At 35.1% G+C, this 27924-nt stretch overlaps 1 protein-coding gene across 1 annotated transcript; it reads right to left on the bottom strand.

The window, feature by feature from the left end:
* Positions 1-699: 699 nt before the first annotated feature.
* On the bottom strand, positions 700-27924 carry LOC128239173 (uncharacterized). The gene is made up of 23 exons (XM_052955677.1): positions 27419-27924; positions 26105-26196; positions 24673-24739; positions 22445-22527; positions 21355-21400; positions 21050-21134; positions 19824-19960; positions 18915-19059; positions 17696-17760; positions 17414-17539; positions 16983-17040; positions 16094-16163; positions 15574-15634; positions 14651-14760; positions 14039-14159; positions 11581-12658; positions 10481-10643; positions 10185-10314; positions 6288-6430; positions 3899-3976; positions 3695-3794; positions 3108-3171; positions 700-2142 (listed from the first exon to the last, which is right to left on the bottom strand). Exons 1-23 carry the CDS (start codon positions 27635-27637, stop codon positions 2084-2086), a joined length of 3300 nt encoding a protein of 1099 aa, XP_052811637.1. The 5' UTR covers positions 27638-27924; the 3' UTR covers positions 700-2083.

Below are 27924 nucleotides of genomic sequence, written 5' to 3' on the forward strand. Positions count from 1 at the left end.
CCCTGAATTGGGGTCATCTTGTGGACATATCCAATGTGCATACCAAGTTGGAATACTGTACATGTTCAAAAGGTATTGATCAGCTATATACAGCCATAATTTTTCTAGTAAAGGATAAAATGACCTTGACCCTTCACCCATTGAATACAAAATCAATAGAGATTATCTACTGACCAAAACCTACATGTATATACACACCAAATTTGAAGACCCTACACCAAGATGTCAAATTTTATTGATCAGGACCAAAAGTGTGACACCGACAAAGACGCAGATTAACGTTGGACAAAGTAACCCCTATGTGTCAGAATCATTTTGCTAAAAGGCACAATTTACATTGTAGATGATAACTTGATTTGATTATGTAGATAAATTTATTACCTTAAAGCTTTCAAATTAAATTAAAAACGTATTTGAATATAAAGTTTGTATCCTTCTCTTCAAGGCTCTTAAAATGCTTTAACCACAGGAGCTTCAGGGGGCTCTCCCACCACTGACCCCCACACAAGGCCATTGCCCAGACCGGTAACGGGGTCAGTCATTGCCCCATTGACTTACTGGCAAAAAAGTGGCGACAACTTTTCAAAACCCAGAAGGAACCCTGCCTCTTATGTGCTAAAATGAGTTGAGACTGAGATTGAGATTTGATAGTATTTTTTGTGATATTGGGTTAAGACACTAGACTTTGCAAATGCAATACATCTTTTACAAAATAGTTTATTCAACAACAAACATATGCATTTGGGCTGGTATTCCTAAAGGATCTTAAAATCATTTACTTACTTAAGTTTCTTTCCTTTTTTACGTATCTCACTACTCGCTAGTAATATGATGTTATAACTTAATAGTTACTGAAATACTTCATTTTCATTGTCAGACTTTATTGAAAATACATACATATGATTTATGTTAAACACAAGACATAAGTCTTATACTTTTCTTTTAATTTGACTAAGAAAAATCTGAATTATCAACTTAAGTTAAGAAATTACTTAAGATGTTTTATGAACACCAGCTCTGAATATACATGCACATTAAAATTACAATTGTAAGTGTAAATAAATGATGTGACTTTAAATACAATTTTACCACAAATATAACATTACAAACTAACTTAAGCAGTGATAATTAACAAGATATACAGTACCTAATGATATAACTTGGTATAAAAAGTGTCCTTGAATAATTGAAATTATAGAAGCCAGAGCTGTGAGTATTATTTCTGGCAACATATATACCAAATTTCATTTAAATATCTTGAACACGAGTTATGGCCAAGATTCAAGATTTTGCACAATGACAATGACACTAATGACAATGACACCAAGTAGCGACAACTTTTCAAAACCCAGAGGGATGCCTGGCTCTTATGTAGTAAAATGTGTTGAGACTGAGATTTGATCGGAGTATTTTTGTGATGTTGGGCCTGACACAGACTAGCTAAAAACATTACCCCAAAATATCACTTATTATTTAAATGCAAGGAGGTTCGGTTTAATTAGAAGTGTTTTCAGAAGGCAACATACATGTACAGTTTGCTCGAGTCATACTTTACTGCAAGATTTTGATTTTTGTTTTCAAATGAGAAAGATCAGCTTTTATAAACAGAGGGTAGGCCATAATTTTGAACATCAAGCACATTAACTATTGTTCATATGCATTTATCAAATTAAAAAAGATGTCACCAACCTGTGCTTGAGCAGACCACATTTAAAATGATAAAAGCAAATTATCAAACAAATACCTATACACTTGATATACAAAATACTGTTATTTCATTAAAATATCACAACATACATATGTACTTTACAGACAAAGACTGAAGTTAATTCTTATCTTTAGCTAAAAAATATGTTTTTCAATAATGTTTTCTTGTTAAGTATTTTTGAACTAACAAATTATCAAGTTTGATAAGCTGTCATTTTTTGTTAATTGATTTCTGAGGGGCTTTTTTTAAAATGAGGTATTGTTCATGGAATGTTTTTTTTTGTCTTTTTCAAATGAGAGTTCATAAAATGTTGTTCTATAGTTAACAATGAGATAACATTGTGGCTCAAGTCTTTGTTTTGATATATTGAATGCTTCACAACTTGAATGTCTGCAACGACTGGTGCTGTACACTGAACGGAAATGCCGGCGCATCTGAAAATACAGGAAGGCAAGAATAAGATCTACATGTGTATGGAAACTGTTTTGTAGAATGTTTTTCTCTCTATGATCACTATATATCACCATATAATTCATAATAAAATTGAGTGTTGTAATATTGCATGAATATGTAATTTAGGATTTATAATTAAGACACCCTCAAATAATTCAAGAAATTAACTACGTAACCTCATGACCTTAGAAGATGCCTCATTCAAAAGAATCACCTTTATCCTTGTATTTATGTTACACAAAAATGGGAGCTGAACAATACATCCAATGGACAAAACCTCCCATGTCATTTTGATAAGGTGGACCAAACATACCATATCATTTTGACATGGTGAAAAAAACATGGTGTTTGATGTCTTTTTGACATTTAACTTCTTGAGTGTAACCTTGATCTTTGAGTCTTGTGCGTGACATACTGCCTCATAATGGTGAAACTTCATGGTAAGTTTTTTTAATTCCTACAATGCATGGTAAAGATACAGCCCTGACAAAGATCATTTCAACCTTTGACCTCAAAGCGTAACCTTGATCTTTGAGGTACATAACTGGGTCTTATGTGTGACACACCACCTTATCATGGTGAACATTCATGGCAAGTTTGAACGTTCATGGCAAGTTTTTTGAAAATTCTATATATGTAGGGCATGGTCATGAAACAGACCAGACAAAGTTCAGTCTGGACATATGGAGGCACACTCGCACACATATAGACATTTTTTGATTCTGGGAATATCACCAAAGCCAGAGATTTTAACAAACCTCCCTTCCCAAGTGAGTAGGCAACGATATTCAAAGCACTCTTGTTATCTTGTAATATGAACCAGGATGCTGTTTTATCAAGTATCATTTGAGATATTTTAATTCTAAGGAGAGATTTTCATACTTAGGACAGATATGCATTCTTAGGAGATATTTTTTTATACTTATGAGAGTTCTAATGATGGTACCTGTGAGATATTTACACTGGAACTCTTCCTCGATCTGTTGAACCTTCACAGCCTCTGCCAAGTGCTGTAATAGACCATACAGTTGTACAAAGTCATGACTTCTAATTATGTAATAATATATTTTAGCTAAATAGTGACAAAAGTTGAAAAGCCACTGTAGAATCACTCTGAAGTCTGTTTCTTGGGCAGAAATCAGTACTGGAGTCCATTTTGAGATGCCCCAAGAAAGAACTGCTGGGGGGATCAAACTCACAACCACGTGGGTGAGAGGCGGACACCTTTACCATTTGACCACTCTCCCCCTGGTACTTGTTTGGTGAAAGGCAGACACCTATACTGCTAGACCTCTCTCACAAATGTTGACAAGTGTGCTTCAAATAAAGTACAAGTAACTTTATAATGAAGCATTATGTCAATGATGAGTCATAAGTTTACCCACATCCTATGATAATTATACTGTGTATAAAAAAATAACGAAGAGTAATCATTTCTAACCATGAGTCTTATTTGGGAAAATCACACATTAACAAAGCACATTATTGAAATGAATTCTTTTTTAGCAAAGAAAAAATATTCAAATCCATTACCTTGATAATTCTGCAGTCAGAGTTCATAATTCCTGCTCTGTTTAGATATTTTTCTGAGGAAAGCTCTAACATCGCGGCTCTATGTGGGAAACTGGCATCCCTGAAAATATAATTTCAAATGTACAAATAAAAACTAAATTAATCAGGTATTGTCTACTTAACAAACTGTAGTACTATTGTTTTTAAGAATGCTTAATAACTAACCTGAAGTCCTGCAGGCAGTCGCTGGACATCACATTATGGTAGTAACTGAATGCCTTGGTAGAGATCTCCTCCAGACAGCTGAAAGTAAATTTAGGGGTGAAAGTTGTCTGAAGGTAAAGGTGTCCGCCTCCCATCCAAGAGATCATTGGTTCATTTAAAAAAACAAGAGGCCCAAAAGGGCCTATGCTCTACTGGCATGGCTTTTGTGGTCATATCAATCCAGAGCATGTATGTATGGGTAAAAGGCAACAGACATATAGTTTATGTTTTGTGTTTGGGTTACCTTAAAACGTAGCACGTTCAACATCTGAGCCCAGAAAGTATTGTAAGCAGATTAGTTGCATGAACTATTTTAATATGTGCCAAGTAAAAGTCATCTGACAAAAAAAAAAAAATGCTTTCAAAACTGTACTCATAGTAAAAAATTCTGTAGTTTTAAAAGTTAAAAAAAGTTGGTCAAAGTCAAGGGCATCCTAGGACAACATTGATCAATTTGAACAAATATTCACAATCAATTGTGCTGAGATGGATGCACGAACACACAAAAAGATTTTCAAACCTTTCCAGATTTATGTTTACCAAACCTGTGAACCCTGGGTGTGGCCAGTAATGACACCAGGTGCATAACTTGAACATTCACAACCAATTTTGTTAAGATGAATGCGCAAACTACAGAACTTAAAGCTAAAAAATGGCCTTTGGGCTTTCAACAAGAACAAGGCAGAGTAATTCACAAAATCAACTGCAGAAGCAAAAAGCAAATTGTCTCTCAAAATCCTAGACTTGCAAATTGTCTCCCTTAACTCTAGACTTGAATTTACATGTACATGTAAACTTGGCTTAAAATAGAATTCGCTCATGCAGACCTGGCTAAAAATAGAAAGCATTTCTTTGAAACTTTCATGGCCCATAATCTAGGCATTCATGGGCGGATCTGGCTGGTTTTCGAAAGGAACCGAGCTCTAATCTATATCTAGATACTGTACAAGTTTCATCGAGATACAATCAAAACTGAAGACTGTATCGTCTTCACAACCAATTGTTTACACAATAGCATTTTTTTATACTATCAAGGGCCATAATCTAGGCATGCATGGGAGGATCTGGCTGGTTTTCGAAAGGAACCCAGCTCTAATGGATATCTAGATACTGTACAAGTTTCATCAAGATACAATCAAAACTGAAGACTGTATCGTGTTCACAAGCAATTGTTTACAGACGCACGAACGCACGACCACACGGACGCACGGATGCACATACTACGTACACATTACCATCGCATAAGCTCTTCTGGCCTTTGGCCAGTAGAGCTAAAAACTATCAAGGGGCATAACCTAACAATTATTACAGCCAGGGTAATGGGCCTCCCTACATATTCGCATTTTATAACTAGTTACATCATGTAACTTACATGTGATAATTTAGAATAATTAGCAAGTTAAAGCCAAGTAAGTGCCAATCTCATTAAAATCAGATCCCCAATACACGTTTCATGACGTTACGCTATGTGGATCTGAGGACTTCGCGTAAGGGGTCACCTCAGATTGACCTTTCCACTGGCCAATCACGATATGATTTTAATGAGATTGAGTAAGTGCATGACTTTTTCAAACCAATCAATGGGCATAACTTGACAAATTATCAAAGTCAGAGTTACGGACCTTCCAATGCACGTGCATACTGTCACAAATAACATGTGTACAATGTTTCGTGTGAATATCTTAAATGGTTGTTAAGTTTTGGCCAAATTTGAATTGAGCTAAAAATGGAACACGTAAGGAGGATGGACCTCTCATTGTTAGAACTGCATTGATATACAAAATAATCAGACAAACATTTTAGTATGTTCATGTAAGAACCAAATGTCTTAAGAACTAAATAAATGAATTTCTAAACATGCATGGTTACTTTTTTTTAACTGGTATATCATCTTATAGTTGCATACTGATATGGTCATTGTTTGACAATAAGATTACTACAAACTGGTAGTATCATAACAACATACAGACAAGTATTCTTACCAAGTTTTATAACAATTTGATAAAAACTATTGAATTTATAGTATGGAATTAAACCCTGTAAAGGACATTTACCCATCAAATCACCCAAAAGTCCAACCGTCCAAAAGCTCATTTTTTCGCCATGATAAAATCCATTATTTTTTCTTGAAAAATCTGGCAAAAACTATTATAATTTCCATAATTTTAGATAAGAACACAGGTTTAGTTAAACTTTATGGATTAAGATGATTGCAAGTTTTATTGGCATGTAAATGTTTTAAATCATTTCCATAATGTTAGGCAGTATCAATTTTTCTTGCCAAACAAAAATGATACAGAGGAAACCAAGGTTATGACAAAACTTAGTTACCGTATATCTGTCTACTTACAGCTGTAAGAATGGAAGGAGAACATTTCCCGTCTTGAACGTTTTTTTCTTTAACTGGAGGGCTGACAAGAAGGAGAGAAACTGGCCCTGGTACGGCTGACACAGGATCAAGCCTCGTTCTGTGTCCACGATTGTGATATACCTCTGCAAATAAACAGAGTAGTTATTTATTGAAATGGTGGACAGGAAGGAGAGAATCTGACCCTGGTACGGCTGACACAGGATCAAGCCTCATTCTGTGTCCACGCTGGTGATATACCTCTGCAGATAAACAGTGTACAAATTTATTGAAATGGTGGACAGGAAGGAGAGAATCTGACCCTGGTACGGCTGACACAGGATCAAGCCTCATTCTGTGTCCACGCTGGTGATATACCTCTGCAGATAAACAGTGTACAAATTTATTGAAATGGTGGACAGGAAGGAGAGAATATGACACTGGTACGGCTGACACAGGATCAAGCCTAATTCTGTGTCCACGCTGGTGATATACCTCTGCAGATAAACAGTGTACAAATTCATTGAAATGGTGGACAGGAAGGAGAGAATATGACCCTAGTACAGCTGACACAGGATCAAGCCTAATTCTGTGTCCACGCTGGTGATATACCTCTGCAGATAAACAGTGTACAAATTTATTGAAATGGTGGACAGGAAGGAGAGAATATGACCCTGGTACAGCTGACACAGGATCAAGCCTCGTTCTGTGTCCACGCTGGTGATATACCTCTGCAGATAAACAGTGAAGTTAGTTTTGAAATATATATATCATTATGATCTAGAAATATAAAAACATGACTGATACTTAAGCTGCTAAGACGAAGTCAATCCCTTTCCCTGTATGTTCCTACCCCAGTTCATCGATATGCAAAATGGTGGCCAAGCGTTCATACTGCATGATCGCACAAAAAATAAGAATCAATCCTTAAGTGAACCTGTAATCCCCATAAGATATGGCATCAAAATGCTATTGAAACAAAACTTTTCTCTGGCTTTTCCTTCAATGATAGATTGAGGCAGGAGATACATGCTGACCACTAATGCCGTCATATACTCTGCAAAGTTTGTTTTTTCACTGGCAACATGTGTACTAAGTTTCATGTGAATATATTGTATGTTTTTAAGTTATGGCCAACAATAAAATTGTTGCACAATGCTAACATAATCATGACACAAAGCTATAATGAAATAATCTGAAAAATAGACAACCTATGAAATAATGGGCAATTGTTTAGAACTTTGTTAATTTTAACAACATGATAAACGACATCGTTGTTATCTTTTAAATGTGAAATATTTGATGATGTGCTATACATGTATATAAACGTGAACTATTTATTTGATGATGTGCTCATACATGTATACAAACGTGAACTATTTATTTGATGATGTGCTCATACATGTATACAAACGTGAACTATTTATTTGATGATGTGCTCATACATGTATACAAACGTGAACTATTTATTTGATGATGTGCTCATACATGTATATAAACGTGAACTATTTATTTGATGATGTGCTCATACATGTATATAAACGTGAACTATTTATTTGATGATGTGCTCATACATGTATATAAACGTGAACTATTTATTTGATGATGTGCTCATACATGTATATAAACGTGAACTATTTATTTGATGATGTGCTCATACATGTATATAAACGTGAACTATTTATTTGATGATGTGCTCATACATATATATAAACGTGAACTATTTATTTGATGATAAGCTCATACATGTATATAAACGTGAACTATTCATTTGATGATCTGCTAATACATGTATATAAACGTGAACTATTCATTTGATGATAAGCTCATACATGTATATAAACGTGAACTATTTATTTGATGATGTGCTCATACATGTATATAAACGTGAACTATTTATTTGATGATGTGCTCATACATGTATATAAACGTGAACTATTTATTTGATGATGTGCTCATACATGTATATAAACGTGAACTATTTATTTGATGATGTGCTCATACATGTATATAAACGTATATAAACGTGAACTATTTATTTGATGATGTGCTTATACATGTATATAAACGTGAACTATTTATTCGATGATGTGCTCATACATGTATATAAACGTGAACTATTTATTCGATGATGTGCTTATACATGTATATAAACGTGAACTATTTATTCGATGATGTGCTCATACATGTATACAAACGTGAACTATTTATTCGATGATGTGCTCATACATGTATACAAACGTGAACTATTTATTCGATGATGTGCTATACATGTATATAAACGTGAACTATTTATTCGATGATGTGCTCATACATGTATATAAACGTGAACTATTTATTCGATGATGTGCTTATACATGTATATAAACGTGAACTATTTATTCGATGATGTGCTCATACATGTATACAAACGTGAACTATTTATTTGATGATGTGCTCATACATGTATACAAACGTGAACTATTTATTTGATGATGTGCTCATACATGTATACAAACGTGAACTATTTATTTGATGATGTGCTCATACATGTATACAAACGTGAACTATTTATTTGATGATGTGCTCATACATGTATACAAACGTGAACTATTTATTTGATGATGTGCTATACATGTATATAAACGTGAACTATTTATTTGATGATGTGCTCATACATGTATATAAACGTGAACTATTTATTTGATGATGTGCTATACATGTATATAAACGTGAACTATTTATTCGATGATGTGCTCATACATGTATACAAACGTGAACTATTTATTCGATGATGTGCTCATACATGTATACAAACGTGAACTATTTATTCGATGATGTGCTCATACATGTATACAAACGTGAACTATTTATTCGATGATGTGCTCATACATGTATACAAACGTGAACTATTTATTTGATGATGTGCTCATACATGTATACAAACGTGAACTATTTATTTGATGATGTGCTCATACATGTATACAAACGTGAACTATTTATTTGATGATGTGCTCATACATGTATACAAACGTGAACTATTTATTTGATGATGTGCTCATACATGTATACAAACGTGAACTATTTATTTGATGATGTGCTCATACATGTATACAAACGTGAACTATTTATTTGATGATGTGCTCATACATGTATACAAACGTGAACTATTTATTTGATGATGTGCTCATACATGTATACAAACGTGAACTATTTATTTGATGATGTGCTCATACATGTATATAAATGCGAACTATTTATTTGATGATGTGCTTATACATGTATATAAACGTATATAAACGTGAACTATTTATTTGATGATGTGCTTATACATGTATATAAACGTGAACTATTTATTTGATGATGTGCTTATACATGTATATAAACGTGAACTATTTATTTGATGATGTGCTCATACATGTATATAAACGTGAACTATTTATTCGATGATGTGCTCATACATGTATATAAACGTGAACTATTTATTTGATGATGTGCTTATACATGTATATAAACGTATATAAACGTGAACTATTTATTTGATGATGTGCTTATACATGTATATAAACGTGAACTATTTATTTGATGATGTGCTTATACATGTATATAAACGTGAACTATTTATTTGATGATGTGCTCATACATGTATATAAACGTGAACTATTTATTTGATGGTGTGCTCATATATTTGAACAAAACAAGTACAGCTAAAACTGTTGATTCAAATCTTGTTAGAAATACTGCATATCACTAGTGTATCCATTAAACTTTCAGAGCAGTAAAGATTTGAAAGTTAACATGATGATGTTAACAACGTCATTAACTTTAACAAAGTTCTCAAAAAATTGCTCTATTGGATTACTGAAATGGTATTTATTTATTATTCAAACAGAATAACATCCTGTTTCAATGTCTCCTTACTCTGATCGACTGTGGCAGAAGATACTCCGCTGACCGCTTGTCTGGACGTATAATGCCTCGTAGTTGAACCTTGTGGATGTCAGCCATCTTTAATTGCTTCAGCTGACACAGCATGCATACTGAACTGGTTCTGCGGAGAAAGGTTTGTTAAATTGTATGAGCATAGGCAGTTACCACGGGAAACAATAATTTCATGATAACTTTGGAGACAGTTTTTTTTTTATAGGAATGTAATGTACTAGTATGTAACATCATAATATTATAAGGAAAAGTCACTTGGTAAGAATTGTAATAACCTTGGTGTTGATGAAACAAACAGGGCGAGTGCCTGAATCATTTCTCTGATAGCTGACTCCTGTTTCCTTGTTCCTATGACGATCACTGGTCGCCCTACCAACAGGCTGTAAACTACATGCTGCAGGTTGCTATAGTTACATAGAACTTTGTGTAGACTCTGGGCTGCAATACAGATGTACCACAAAGCATCTTTATCTGGTTCTTGAAATTTAAGCTTTATTTCTTAGTGTGAACCTATTTATTTGGCAAGGATTGTGAAACAAGTTATTAAAACATTATATAAGTCACTCATTGTCACAATTTTACAAGTTTGGTCTTGTGTGGTGGGGGGAACCGGAGTACCCGCATTAAACCCACTTGTCTAACTTGGTGACCACAAACCAAACACACATGCACCCTGGCCAGGAATGGAACCAGGGTCACCTAGGTGAGAAGCAAGTGCGCTCACCACTGCGCTAACCAGATTTCCAAGGCCTAAAAAAAAATACATTTGGTTCGGGTTACCCGACCCTACCTACGGAATAGGCGCCGACCCTAACGTTTTTATAGTCAGTTTGAAAAAATAAATGAAAAACTAAAAAAAAAAAAAAAAAAAAAAAAAAAAAAAAAATTTTTTTTTTTTTTGCTTTTCAATATGTAGTTTAAAACCTTAATTGCTTATATAGAAGATAACTTTAACACCATTCTCCAATGATGAAAATGACATTCTTATATAAAGCCTAATAAAAAAATAAAAATAAATAAATATAAAAAGCCTACCTACCCTACCTATTTTTGAAAAGGATGTAACCCTAACCAAACAATTTTTTTTTTAGGCCCAAGGCAAAGGGAAACCTTCATAATATGTTTATTGACATTTACAATTTAGAGTGATTAATATCTATAGAAAACACATTTCTGGTGATAGGAAAAACCTGCTGAACAAGATAAATTCTAAGTATTGTTATGTCCTAAGGTTACTCAAAATCTGCTTTTACTTCTGTTCTGGTGAAATAAATATCCATCAGTACCTTTCACATATTGTGTCAAACAATTTTCTACTAAAACAACATCAACACAGACTTACGGTGCTTAACTTAAGAGATATGTAAATACATACCCACAGAGAAATCCCCATCAAGAAGCAATCTGTTTGGCTGAAACAACCTCCATTTCTTCTTCAAATGACTTTCGTCTTTCACGGAGTCAGACGAGGCAGAATTACTCAGCCGTTTAGTCAGACTTCCACGTAATGGCTCTTTCCCAAACACAAACATGTCGCCTGAACTGTCTTCATTACCTTGTTTGGACTCATTTAAGTCATACTGATCCTTTGACTCAAAATCACTTTCAAATCTGTCACTAAAACCTTTTTGTTTATTATCAACATCCATAGGCTCTTTTTGTCCATCAACAACATCAGTAAGCTCTTTTTGTCCATTGACAACATCAGTAAGCTCTTTTTGTCCATTGACAACATCAGTAAGCTCTTTTTGTCCATTGACAACATCAGTAAGCTCTTTTTGTCCATTGACAACATCAGTAAGCTCTTTTTGTCCATTAACAACATCAGTAAGCTCTTTTTGTCCATTGACAACATCAATTATGTCTTTTTGTGCATTAAGCAAATCATCAAGGTGTTTGTTTTCATTTACAACATCACTTACAACCTTTTGTTCTTGAACAACATCACTAACATCAGTAACATCTTCAAATCTATCAGCAGCACCTGAACAACACAAAGTTGTTGTATTATCAGTTAAACCCAGATTCAAAACAAAATTCTCAATTTTGTTTGAAATATTCAGACGTGAATCGCGAGAGATTTTTTTTTTATATCCATTTTCATCATTGCACTTTGCCAACTTATCACAGTCTGTTTCAACTTTCTCCGACACTTCACAAATACCAGTCTTTTTCACTCTGCCTATATCTTCATCTCTACTTTTGACAGTTTTCCTACATCCTGCACCAATCTGATTATCACATTTAATGTCTACAGTATTACACCTGCATCCCTTAGCTGAACATTTCAAGTCTTTATCTAAATCTATCGCGTAGAATTCTGATGTATCGGAGTCGGACCGATTTTTATTTTCCCGATCTGCATCTTTTGACACCTGCTCATGTGAGTCTGCAATGGTTTTTCCTGCATCGAGTGTCTCCCCTTTAGAAAGGCCTTCGTCCATAGGATTTTCCTAAAATGTAATTAGACATTTCTTAAATAGAGCACAAGTTGGGTCATTATTGATGTAAAACTAAGAATTAACTTAAGTTTAAGATCAGAATTTAAGTGCTTTGATTGGACATAACAAGAGCTGTCACAGTGTGTGACGAATGCCCCCAAATGTGACATTGACCTATGAACAAGGTCAGTACATGAAAAGTTAAAGATCAAACAAGTACATATGGCAAGTTATTTTAAATTGCCTCTGAACATAAAAAATACCACCCATACTTGACAACATACATTCTTATGTCCTTATATTCAGCATTCCATTGTGAATAAACACCTAAGTGTATCTTTCACCTTAGAGGTAGGGACATGGGTCTTGCACGCGACACGTTGTCTTGGTATGTTGAACACATGTGGCAAGTTATTTTAAAAACTGTCCATACAAGAAAAAGTTACAGCCCGGACGTAACAACCAATACTCTGTGTCCTTATATGCAGCACTCAATAGTGAATAAACACCTAAGTGTGACCTTGACCTTAGAGGTAGGGACACGGTTCTTGCACGCGACACGTTGTCTTGGTATGTCGAACACATGTGGCAAGTTATTTTAAATTCTGTCCATACAAGGGAAAGTTACAGCCCGGACACGACAACCTATACTCTATGTCCTTATATGCAGCATTCCATTGTGAATAAACACTAAGTGTGACCTTGACCTAAGAGGTAGGGACACGGGTCTTGCACGCGAGACGTCGTCTTGGTATGCCGAACACATGTGGCAAGTTATTTTAAAATCTGTCCATACAAGGGAAAGTTACAGCCCGGACACGAGTTATTGAGCCAGACACACGGACGGACGGAAGGACGGACGGACGGACGGTACGATTTTAATATGCCCACCTTCGGGGGCACAAAAATAGTTGACCAATAGGCTGAATGTAATCAATGAAGCATATCTAAGGATGAGAATGATATTGAATACCACCCCAGGAGCCATGTTCAATATCAAACTAAGAATTAACTTCAATTAAACATCAGAATCCAAGTGCTTTGATTGAACAGTAAAAATAGTTGACCAATAGACTAAATGTAGCCTATATGGCAGATCTTAGGATAAGATTAAGAATTATGTATGTTATAAGAAAAAAAACATCGAAAAGAAAATACATTGTTAACAATACAATGGCTTAATTTTTTAGGAATACATAACTCATGTTTTATTGATTTGCAAGCTCACAGTTAAGCATTGTTTAGTTAATGCACTCTGAACATATTTTGAACTTACCATCAGCCATTTTAGCATCTTAATTTGTATCTGCACAACACCTCTGGACAAGTCTAATTATACAAATCAATGGAGATGACAAATTCAGTAATTTTTCAAAAATGGAAGTAACTTACCATAGTTAAAGTGTTCTCAAATTCACTTGCAGCATAGTCATGGACAAATATTAACTCTGTGTCTTCTAACTGTGGGTCTGACTGGTTTCTTGAGAGTGGTGGGTCAGACACTGACGTCTGCCTGAAGAAGAAATGTTGCACATGGACAGTTAAAATGGGAATGTCAAAAGGGAATGCCAATGCTCGTTTGTCTTCATACAGTTGGTCAGACACTGTCTGAAGGAGAAATGTTGCACATGAACAGATAAAACTATGACATAACAAGGTGCAGCCATTTGATGCCTACACTCGTTCATCTTCCAACTGTGGGTCTGACTGATTTCTAGAGAGTGGTGGGGCCAGACACTGACGTCTGCATGAAGAAGAAATGTTGCACATGGCAAGTATAAATATGAATAAACAAAGGTGCAGCAATTGGATGCTGATGCATGTTCATCTTCTGACTGATTTTTAGAGAGTGGTCGGTCAGACACAAATGTCATATCTCTACCATGTACATCTTTTTACCTCTTCGAACATGCAGAAGCAGATCCAATGGAGGTGGACATCCTTAGTTTCTGTTATACCACTTAAACTCTCCTGAATCTTTAATTTCAAGATCTGTTTCCTTACCTGGAATAGTTGAACATATTGTCCAGACTAGAAGTGGCAGAATACATGGTATCTTCATCAAACGACTGGAAAGGAGTCACAAACGACTTGAAACTGTCCACGGAGCCTAGCTGTAACACAAACAGGAGAAACTTAAGTTCTTTGCTTAAACATCTTTTATTACTATTTTTTTTTTACAGACAAATTATAAAGAATCTGATTAATTACTGGTTCATGATTTAAAATTGTTCATTAAAAATTACAATTCTATTGTTTCTTAAAATTAAGCCAGGTATACATTGCAGGCTGACCAGCAGTGTGTTATAGAAAAGAAAGGAAAAAGTAGGATTAAAACAGGAGCTTTATAATATAGGAGGCCTTTTGAAAACGTAGGAACATGTAGAAATGCTTCAGAGATGTGTATATTGCCATCTTAAAGGCACACAATATAGGTTGATGCATTTTTTTCTTCTTTTTTTTTTTTTCAATTTTAATGCATTATTATGTTTTACTCATTTGACTGTAATTATAAAAACAAAACAAGCATATGATCTGTACAGATAGAAAAAATATAAGCCTTTAAAAAAAAAAGTTTTTTAATTAATAGCTACATGGAAGCAAATTCCAGTTAAAAAAGTGCGTAAAACATCACCAATATTTTTTTATCTGAACCTAAAGCATACAAATTTTTTTTATCTTGATCATTAAAGTCAAATGAATGGAACATCACAAGATAATGCATTTAAAGGTATATTGTGAGCCTTTAAACATAAACCAGTACCTTTATATACCTTGTTGCTTTATAAATCATAACAAATGCTTTGGGTTATAACTATAAATAAGAAAATTGTAATCATAATTATATTAAATCCAAGAAAATCATTTCCGTTGTAAATTTTGATTTTATTTTAATGATAAATTTATAAAACTGATAAGTCCTATACCGATGGAATGTTAACTTCTCCACCAAAGCTGTGCAGCCGGTTGACAAAACTCTCCGGTCCACTGTAAATAATAAAATTATTTCATTATGTGTACATGTATATAAATGTTATCTATTTAAACAGTGTTCTAAGTTGAGTAAATACTTGAGAATGTTCGAGAAACTGGGGCATGGTTATTGTAAGCATCTTTCATTGTTTTGCCTACTATAGCTTTGATACATAGATTTAAGAGAGCTTAAGTTTAGGTCAAATTTATTTAGTTTTACAACGACTGTGAAGAAAGTTATATCAGCTAATACTAAGTCACTCTCATTGGTACAATGTTGGACGACAGTGTGGTCTTGTGTTACTAGGAACAACGGAGAACCCGGAGAAAACCCATTTGTCAGGACTTCATGACCATCAACAAAACTCACATGTGCACAGGCCTGGAATCAAACCCAGGTTGCCTAGGTGAGAGGCAAATGTGCTAACCACTGCACTAACAGGACAACCCAGAGAGCTTTACGAGTGATCTTACCTATCTTTATGGAGGAGGAAGTTCGCCCCGACTGTGTGATAGCCAAACCTCAACACTCCACTCTCAGGATCTAAGAAAATAAAATTTGAAATGGACATCAATTATCAAACAGATTTGAGTTAGGAAAACTGACAAAATGTTATGGTGATAGAAGGAAAGAAATATTTTCAACTATTATTAGCTTAGAACACAAAAGATATGATGAGAATTGGTCAATTTCAGTGTGTGTTCTTTTATTTATAGTTACAAACATGTCATAACAAAACCAGAGGTGGTGAATTTCAATATTATGTTTTTATGTTCTATGAGGGTGCTTCTTAAGTTCTGTTAAATGGTAAATAACCAACCACAAATGATACACAAGATTGCTTTGCTGTTACTCAATAATATATGCCATCTGTACACTAAAGCATTTTTCAAAATCTTACCAGTCTTTCTCTTAAAGCATAACATTTGTCTACCCTTGGTAAGCGTGTAAGGCAATGAGACATTTTGGATCAAACAACAAATCAATTTTCAAGTTGCTATCGGAACTACTAAAATACTTGAATATTTCTGACATGCCCGTGTTATCTAGTTACGGTACTTGAATGTTAAAAACAATGGGATATCATAAACAATCTCATTAAATTCATATTTCCAGTAATCCTTTCACAACATGGTTACACAAATGAAGTGAACATCATGGTATAATTTAAATGAGATTCATAATAATTGTATCATTTTACAGAACTTATTAAGTATCAGTGTATAAATATTTAATAGTGATAAAATAAAATGAGTGTGGAAAAGGTCAATATCTAGGACAAAAATTAAAAATGTTTACAAAACAAATAATCGAAGGTAACAGCAATTATGGTTAAATCATTCCAAGAAATGACTCACTTACCAAGTGCTGCCATATCGAGTCCATCATTGTAGATGGTGGCAAACTCTTGCTTCAGGAACTGCGGAAAAGAAGCATTATGAGGCATATTGTCGTTAAGTGTTATATGGGAAATGAAGTATTGAGGGAATTCAATTTTGGAATAACCTTAGTTCGGAATCCCCTCCATCTTTTAATTGATGAAAAGACATTTCCCAATAACCGCCATTTCTCGCAATTTTCAATAATCAATGCTATTTAAATTATCTGGATTTTTACATTCTTGTCGGGAATTGCATCATGAGTCATTGGCAAAGTTTTGTACCTAGCAAAATTTATACTAATAACTAGTATTAATTGCCAAATCTTAAACATTTGGGCCCGTATTCAAGTTATTCCTTGAAGGAATAACTTGAATACGGGACCAAATGTGTCTTATATACATGTACATATACCTCTCTAAATGCCCGGAGCCTCTGAAGGCCCTCCTTTGCGCCCCAGGAACACAGCTCATGAAGTCCACGGAGTGATCGGTCAAACCGCCGCTTCCCCCTGATAGCACTCACATCCAAGACCTTTGGCTGTGGGGATAAAGTCAGTATGCTGATGAACATTTATCTTATTATCATTCAGTAAGATGACTATGCAATTTTAGCATTTCTAGAGGTTTTTTATCCACTCAATAAGATGTATTTGCACAGATAAAAATGGGTAGATAGGATTGTCTAATATGTTACCTTCTGATTTTTCGATTTGCTGAACAAGCTAAATTCAGCTAGGAATCCATCACAGTAGGACCCAGCTGAAATGAAAGAGTTTAGAGCTTAGAGTTAAGAGCTAAATACAATAGTGTTTGGACGAATAATCAATATAGGAGAATACAATGATCAAAATTTCTGTAAAAGTACTTTAATTACAGGCAAATGATTGTCAATTATCAAGAGCACCACTGAGCGAACCACAAAGCTCATCTGTTCTTTTTTTCAGTTGGACAAGGGACCTAACTCAATATTATTTAAAGAGTTATGCCCTTACTGAACAATGTTATTTGTCTCTGGTAACATGTGTACTAAGTTTCATTTTAATACTTGAATAGTTTTAAATTATGGCTTATGTTCATGTTTTTGTACTATGAAACTGCCACTGAAAATGACACCGCATTGACAATACCTCAACTTTTTGAGACAGCTTAAAATCAATGCATAAGTGCAATATAAGTACAATATATTGTCAATACTCTTAAAATGTTATAACAAATGGAATAATGATAATATGATAAGACAAGCGCGTCAGAAGCAGGTGTCAGTGCTATTCCGTTTTCTTCTGTAGGTCTAGAGGCATCACTCAACAATTGTTAAAGCAAAAGTTTTGAGCTCTGCTACACATAGGCTTAGTGTCACTGGTATAACGATACAAAGATAACAGTGAATACTCTGGGGTTTTTTAGTTTAAAACTCAGTTATGGCCAGGAATAAATGGACCGCCTTATCAATGCACATATCGTATGATGGCTTTTTTGAAGGAGTATTTATACTAACTTATTTGACACTTAGTTTTGTATTGGTCAGTTTTTTCAATGTTTATTTGTTTTTCTGATTAAAAAGTTAATGTGATTTGTTAACACAGACATACTTTTTAACTAAAATTCTTCATCTTATTAAATATTCTATAGTACGTCCTTTAATAAGGAGGCCCCAAAATTATTGCTTGAAGATTGCAGTTTACTCCGCTTTTAAAGACAACACAAAGGCTATCACAATCCCTTAAAGTTTTTCCTTTGAAAAATAAATTACCAAAAGATCAACAGATTGAAATGCCAACCCTTGTCTATTTTATTTTTTCCATCGGAAAAAGGGGCATAACTCAACAATTACTCAAGCCAGGTTATGGGTGCTCTACATGTGTCTCTCAACAGACAAGGCAAACATGTTGACCAATAACCAACAGAACTCTTACAATGCTCTTTCGTATTGTTAGCTGATGGTGGACTGTCTGTGAAATCTTGCAGACTAGTGGAGTCGGAATCCATGCTTGGTCCCCGATGACGAGTCTGGACCATCCTCTCGTACTGCTGGAACCGATCCGCTAGGTCAATGTCACCCTGAAAGAGTGAAAGCAAACCAATTGTCATAATATATATTCATTTGAAGAAGCCTGACCAAGAGTTTTTTTAGTGACTTGGTAGGGATTTTTCAAGGGTAAATTATGACTTAAGAGTTAAGAGTAAAAAAAAATAAAAAAAATATTTTATTTATTTCCCCCCCAAATATTGAGAATTAAGTACTTTGATTTGTGCTCAGTTGGTCAGGGAACTGCAACCAAACCTTTTTTAAATGACAACATTAGCTATACTTTTTTCTTATTAGGAAAGCAGGCTTTCAGGTGATGGATAACAACCAATAAGTTTCTTTTGCACTGAACTTCTTCTCAACACAGTCAATATGTGTATAAGTTTAAGTCAATACCTCGAAAATATATGGTGTTATAAAGAAAAGTAGACTTGTTCTGATTTCCAGGGCAGATGGATGGACATACCGACGGAAGGATAGACATGGCAAGGTGATATAGTCTATAGCCCCCACCACCAAGTGTTTGAATAAAGTTATATTTGGTTTCAATTGCCAAATATTTGCAGGTTGTACCGGTATGTATTTATAATCTTATGATAATTTTTAATCAAAACAAAGGATATATCGGACAGACTGAAGCATTTCATTCTATAAAAGCAGGGGGGTGTACATGCTGATCTCCATCAAGCCAAAAAGGTGCTTCCAAAGAAGGACAAGGTTCAGCAACATTTTCATTATTGTTAAACTAAAACCCTTTGAGTATATGAGAAACGAAGAGGTTTTTTATAAAACCAACCTGTAGCTGTGGTTGGAGTGCAGAGACAATATCAGTGGCTTCCTCCATACACTGTCGAATGGTGTTAAGGGCTGCAAGCAGCTCCGAGTCTCCCTGTGTGCTCACAGCACTTCGACTTTGAGAGATCAGCAGGTGTGCTGTGTGTAACATAATTTATTATAAACATGTTAAATTCTAGTATAATCTCATGCAAGCATTGTTGTAGAGTGTTAAGGGCTGTAAGAAGCTTAGAATCTCCCTGTGTGCTGACTAGCTCCAACTTTGAGAAATCAGTAAATGCGCTGTGTACATTCATGTCAAATACTGGTATTTCCTTCTGCAAGCTCTGTCGGATGGTGTTAAGGGCTGCAAGCAGCTCCAAGTCTCCCTGTGTGCTCACCGCACTCCAACCATGAGGGCGTCTTTTGGCGCTTGTTTCCAGGATAGAATCGAGTTGATTTGGAACGTGTAACTTGCGTAAAACGCCCTAACACCGGGAACCGGTAGTAGAGTTGTTCGCTGTAAATCATGCACCCATCATTCTTAACTTTACTTTCCCCCATTTTGTTCTCGTGTAGTTCTCGGTCCTCCCGGTTTGTAGGTAGTGTGGAATTTTGACCGGAGAACAATGTTCTTGGACCTTGTTCGTGTCTTTAGGGCGATTGTATCTAGGATCGGACACAGAAGAATAAGAAGAACGAAGCGCCCAAAGACGCCCCCAGAGAACAGTAGGTGTACTGTGTGAAGCATATAAACAAGATATTCTAGTAAAATATCCTGCAAGCATGGTCTAAGGAGCTCAGAAACTCTGCACTCCAATGTCTGCATTGCTCTAGCAATCTCTGCTCTAGCAAGGCCTTAATAGCATGGGGGGTGCATTGCTGCCCTTTTCCAGAACCCTGCTGCCTTTTTACTATGCCCCACTGTGCGCTTTTGTTTGACCAAGCTTTACCTTTGACCTACTGATCTCAAAGGCAAAAAAGGCCGTCAACTGCTCATGACCAACTAGCATACCAAGTATGAAGGTTCCTGGACCCAAAGGATCTTCAGTTATTGAGCAAAAACTGTTTTTCAGCCTCAAGGTCACCGTGACCTTGACCTTTGACCTACTGATATTAAAATCGATAGGGATCATCTACTGGTCATGACCAAAAGGGGGGAGACATAATTATGCAATGGACGGAAATAAACAATGCAATGGACGGAAATAAACAAAGACAATCTTTATTCCCCAGTAGAAAGAATACCTTTTGTATAGCTTAAATCCTCCAGCTTTTTCTCCAAGTCTCTCATAAACACCAGTCTGTTTCCATACTTCATAAATCTTGCAACCTGTTAATATCAAAAGGGTTGAATGTGTTGATTGTTTATCTGCATATAATCAAGCTAAATTATATACATACAACTGGGTAGATGTAACATTACATACGAACAAAATAGCCTACAGAATGATTGTATTATAAAACTTTTTTGAATTGCTTCATTATAATTGTTATATTTTTTATATTTATATTGTTTTGAAAACCAAAGCTGAATTATGCCGACAACGAACCTTTTTCATCTGAGTTGAAATTTCTTCATAACATCTCATAATCTTTCTAAAACAGAAAACAACATTTCAATGCAAGTATTTTAACTTGTATCAGTGTTTTATTCCACCCATTTTGAAAGGCCCTGTCAGCGTTTTTATGATAGGAAAAAGCACCATTTGGACCTGTGATATGATATGTCTTTTAAAAAGACACATCAATCTTGAGACAAAATTCTTTTTGGGGGTTCAAATATTTGCTTAAATGTTGCATATTTTCTTTTAAAAATTTGAAAGAAGCACATGTTTTGGTATTTGAAATGGGGCCAAAATTGGTTAGAAATCGGGTAGAAAAAAAGCCCACTGATATTAAATACGGGTTATTCTAATATCTAACAATCATTTGAGTATGAGTGATACAAGGTAAAAGGGCTTTGAAAAAGTCATTTATATGCGTTTTGGTCCTTCCTAAGTTCCTACTGTTTTTGCTGCAAGTGTCCGAACAAAACACTATCTTTTTACAACTGTACAATAGTCTGAAGTTAAAAGCTTTCAATCCTGATTTCATGATTAATGTTGCAGTCATCGAAATTAGACTTTTGGATGAACAAGCCCGAATTCTTATACTATTGCTTGGTATCAATTTATTTAACAAGCCCTGCTATATAAAATTCAGAATTTGAGCAAGCCCAGAAGACATTTTACCAGTGCAGGGCTTGCGGGCTTGTGCTAATTTCGACCACTGATGTTGAACTTCAGAATCCATGCACATATTCTTTGTACATTCATTACTTAATGAGGAGATGTTAACTTACATAAATTTGACATGGCGTATCACATGTACTAATTTATGTAAATAAAATTAAATGTCTATGAAAAGTAACAATTAGGCGCAAAAATATTTCCTAAATAAACAAATTTATTTGAGTGAACATGTTAAAAGTTGCCCATTTTATAATGAATATTCTAAGCTTTCTACAAAAGTGATATACCTTGATACAGGAAGGTTTTGAAAAGAATCCTGGTTCACCAAAAAAAAAAAAAGAAAAAAAAGTTTTTCCTACTTGATTTATTTGGGAGATGTTATAGTTGGCAACAATGAATTTTGACTTACAGAGGGTCCGATGTGACATAACTGATGCAGAAGGGTCTAACATAGCCCCGGGCCTGGATGTCATTCAGCACAATATGATGAACCTGAAAACAAAATTGAATTAACTGATTGCTATGTCAGTACTTATATCTCCCTACATTTTTGGAAATGGGGCCTGGGCCATCCTGATAGGAAAAATGTGTCATTTTGACTTATATTGGAAATCCCAACTTTGCCTAGAACCGAACAAGAATGTTTTGACTTATTGAATAGACAGAAAAGATAAAAGATAAGAATGAGATAAATTTTATTTCTTTAAGAATAAACCAACTCTTCCATACAAAATCAGTTTGGGGGTCCAATATTTGGATTTTCTTATAAAAAAAATTAAAAAAATGTACGGTAAATTGGGAATTTTATTTTCATATTTGGGGAATGGGAGTAAATGTTTTAGCATTGCGGATAGGGACGTGTTTTGATCTGAAGACTGCAACACTGCCTGTAACATCATTCACTACAATAAATAACTAGAGATTGTTTTTTTGAAAAAGCGCATGTCTCCCCCATTGTGTGGTCGTAGGTGAGAAATAATCAATGATGGACATGAAATTTGTACTTCCTCCCTACCAAGTTTGGTGAACCTAGGTCAAACCATTCTCAAGATATTGAGCGGAAATGTTTTTTACATTGGGGGTCGCCGCGACCTTGACCTTTGACCTAGTGACCCCAAAAACAATAGGGATCTTCTACACCTCATGACCAACCTCCCTACCAAGTTTGGTGAACCTAGGTCAAACCGTTCTCAAGATTTTGAGCAGAAATGTTTTTTATATTGGGGGTCGCCGCGACCTTGACCTTTGACCTAGTGACCCCAAAAACAATAGGGATCCTCTACACCTCACGACCAACCTCCCTACCAAGTTTGGTGAACCTAGGTCAAACCGTTCTCAAGATTTTGAGCAGAAATGTTTTTTATATTGGGGGTCGCCGCGACCTTGACCTTTGACCTAGTGACCCCAAAAACAATAGGGATCCTCTACACCTCACGACCAACCTCCCTACCAAGTTTGGTGATCCTAGGTCATGCGGTTTTCCAGTTATCGATCGGAAACGAACAAAGCATTCTCCTGATATTGCACGGAAATATTTTTTTACATTAGAGGTCACAGCGACGTTGACCTTTGACCTTGTGACCCCCCAAAATATAGGAGTTTTCTAAACCTCATGATCAACCTCCCTACCAAGTTTGGTGAACCTAGGTCAAACCATTCTCAAGATATTGAGCGGAAATGTTTTTTACATTGGGGGTCGCCACGACCTTGACCTTTGACCTAGTGACCCCAAAAACAATAGGGATCTTCTACACCTCATGACCAACCTCCCTACCAAGTTTGGTGAACCTAGGTCAAACCGTTCTCAAGATTTTGAGCAGAAATGTTTTTTATATTGGGGGTCGCCGCGACCTTGACCTTTGACCTAGTGACCCCAAAAACAATAGGGATCCTCTACACCTCACGACCAACCTCCCTACCAAGTTTGGTGATCCTAGGTCATGCGGTTTTCCAGTTATCGATCGGAAACGAAGTGTGACGTACGGACGGACTGACGGACTGACGGACTACCGGACTGACGGACAGGGCAAAAACAATATGTCTCCCCCAGAGAGGGGGAGACATAATAAAATGCATTGAACAATTGAAATCATATGTCATACTGTAATCGTTTTAAGCTTTGATAACAAAAAATTAAATGCTGTGACCTCGTGTCAAAATGACAGCCAGGTTATGTGGAGGATCCATGGTTTATTGGTAAAACACCCGACTGTCCATCCAGGAGTTGCAGGTTTAATCCCTCACCTCACCACTAGCAATACCATCCTTATTCTGGGAGGGACACTTAATGGTGTTCTCACAATTCATTTCTTTTAAATGGCATACGTTATAGAATCAGGGAAGCTCTTACCAGGGTTATATTCTGTCTGTGTAATATGTACCACAGTCTAACAAGATAAATTTTCTCACTGGGACCAACGTTACCATGGTTAGTCTGGTTGTGTCAATAAATGAACATGCCCACCACCCCCAATGCCAAGCTACATAAAACTATATAATGTACATGTATCATCAGGAAGAGCTTTCTCAGAGATCTCAAACTTTATTCCAGTTTTTTCTTCCTTCAGGCAACCAACTTAAGCACAATCAACTACGTGTATTTTCAATGTCACAAGCGTATGAATGAAAAATACGTACAAAAGCATAAGTCCCCGCTTCCTCATCACACATAACAACCTGGGCATCTTCAGCTGTCTCATAACCCCTGTTTGGAGAAAGATATACATGTATGTTCGATCAGATTTTAATTTTACACATTACATGTATCTCCATTTTGCATCTACGGTACCTATAAAGTTTATACAGGTGATCTCAACAATAAGAGTTCAATTTCGGTTTTGAGTTTTTATTATTTCATTTGAGGTTCTGTATCTTAAAACTTGAAATTACATCAATCTAGTGGCAAATTCCTAAATCTTGTAATCAGGAATGAAAAATCGAAGCCTATGGAGTGCACATAGATCTAGACTTTTACCGATTTTTACTGATTAAAGTTCATCGTAATTTCACTGAATGTTAGTGCTTGAGAATGTTTAGAATACTTCTTCCATGTCTGTTTTCTTCAAGATTTCCTAAGGGAGTGGACATACCTCCAGCCCCAATCCAGTATAACATTGAGAATAAACTAGTAAAAGACCTTCATATATATAAAGCTCACTCATGTGCAAATGTTTACAATTCAGATTCTACAGGTACCCTCTTGCAATACATGTATGTGCACAATTGAAATTAACTATCTAGTACTACAACACTAATTTTAGAGGCTTTTTTCATTTAAAAGAAGTCTTCTTTTTTAAATCACCAACAAATGCAACACTTCACCTAACATAAAATTAGTAAATAAAGTCATACAAATAATAAATGCAATTTCCAAACAACCATTTATTTAATAAAGCCATCTTGCAAATCATTGAACTCTCCTTAGGCTCAGATCTGTCAACAAACAATGTGTTATAACAAGAGCTGTCACAGAGACAGCGCACTCGACTATTCCACCGCTTTTCAGTGTAAGGATTGAAAAGTTTTGGCGAAACTTGCATGGATCACTGTTAAATTAGATTTCAATACAATACATGATGTATTTGCTGAGATATTAACATAAATGTGGTTACATGCAAAATTTTAACCAGAAGTCCAATAATAAAGGGCCATAATATTGATTATATTCAAAAAAGTGTTATCTAACTTCATTGATTTAGTAGGTTAGATAGTTGGGAATACATATATATCTAAAGTTTCAATGCAATACATGATGTATTTGCTGAGATATTGACTTAAATGTGGTAACATGCAAAACCTTAACCAGAATTTCTAAGTCAAGTAATAATGGCCCATTATTTGCAATTATATTCGTGTTATCCTACTTCATTAATTAAGTAGGTTATATAGTTGGGAATACATATCTAAAGTTTCAATGCGATAAATGATGTATTTACAGAGATATTAACCTATGTGTGCTTACATGCAAAACCTTAACCAAGGTGTGACCATCCGATGCCGAGGCTTGGGTGAGTAGTATAGCTCTCCTTATTTGAATAGTCGAGCTAAAAATACATGTAAATGTCCGTACCCAACAACTGAAGACTGGTGATCAACTGACATTATTTTGATTGAAAATTCATTCTGGTCAAAGTTCTGGCCTCCATCTTTGGGAATCACAATCTGAAATAAACCAATTATATTTCATCTCGGCAATATTTTTGATTGAAAATAATGTGGCATCCTTGAAAAGGTTCATCTACCTTATGAATTGATTTTCATACATGTATACACGCACATATAAACCATGGATTGGCAACTGCCCAATTTTGGTGAAGCTATCAGAAGAAATAATTTGGTCAGTATCTTAAGCACTCACCCTGCAGCTATCAGGAAATTCTGCTAGTTCTTCTGCAATTTGGGATCTCTGTTAAATTCTGTCAGCTCTGCTGATAATTAACACTGACATAAAACCACCTATTTGTTCATGCAATTAGCAATTGACCTGTTTGTTTGTTTTAAATGTTATGGACTAATTTAAATTAATATTAATTAGAAATTATGAAATGTTTGAATAGGTCAGATAATTGATCCAAGAGCTTTATTATTTTATGTATAATTATGGACATATAAAGTGTCCAATATCCATGAAACAATATTAAAAAGGAATTACATACCCACAATACTTAGGACATGCCCAGCAAGTATCTGGGGTTTTAAAAATTAAATTTATGATCTCGGATAAAATCTGTCATTTTTATAGAAATAGATTGAAGTTTCCAATCCATGGCTCAAACGTCCATAATACATGTATATAGCAGTCAACTGAATTGGTATCATCATACAACGTAACATGTACATATACCATCAATGAATATGGCAATATCTTGAAAAAATAATTATTATTTTGAATAATTAATGTGCATAATAATAAACATCTCTTCCATAGAGCATTTTTCAATGACCAGATAAAGGCAGCAGTTTATGTAAGATAACAATAAATCTACATGACTTGTGAGGTGAATATATTAAAGCTGCAGTCTCACAGATTTACTTCTTTTATTTTTCGTCTTGGAATTAGCAAATTTTTGTGTAAATATCTGCAAACCAGTGATAAAAGACTGCTAACAAAAGATCAGATCACAGATTTTCATATTTCCATTCAAAATTAATGTTTTATGGCTAATACCTTTACTAACGGTTTAAGAAAATGCATAAAACATGAAGTTTTGAACTTAAAAATCAAAATCTGCGATCTTATTTTTTGTCAGCTGTCTTATATAACTGGTTTACATGCATTTTTACAGAAATTGGCTGGTTCCAAGACAACAATTAAAAAAGTTTCCAAAACGTTCAATCCGTGAGAGTGCAGCTTTAAAAGTGGTAAATATTCAAGGTTACAAACCACTGGCCTTGGTCCTTCCTGTTCTGAAAATTCAGCAATCATAATGAAGTCTTCTTCTATGTCACATTTCCCATTGTGTGCTACGCTGTATGAACCCTGGTCTGGCAACTTTGGAAATAAATACTGGAAAGGATCATGCTCAACAACTGGTTGTTCTGACTTAGTCGCTCTTGAACTCAGCATGGAGATCTGAGCAGCACCTGCATCAGCACTAAACATGATTCCTCGCTAAACGATTCCACACACAGATTAAATACTAATCAGTATATATTCTAAACAAGTGATAAACTTGCATTGCTGACTTCTGTGTAATGTGTCCACATTGACATGTAGTTTTTTTGGCGGTCGCTGATTTTTTTAACTGAAAATAGTTCATAGCAAAATGTTTAATTTTGTTTCTTATCCCAATAGAAGAGTTAAAAAATGATGAGTGCCACTCAAGTATGTTCAAACAAAAATAAATGTAGGTAAAAAACGGACTTTCAACTCATTTTCACTTCCGTATC

This window comes from Mya arenaria, chromosome 6, assembly GCF_026914265.1.
Source record: "Mya arenaria isolate MELC-2E11 chromosome 6, ASM2691426v1".
Classification (NCBI taxonomy): domain Eukaryota; kingdom Metazoa; phylum Mollusca; class Bivalvia; order Myida; family Myidae; genus Mya; species Mya arenaria.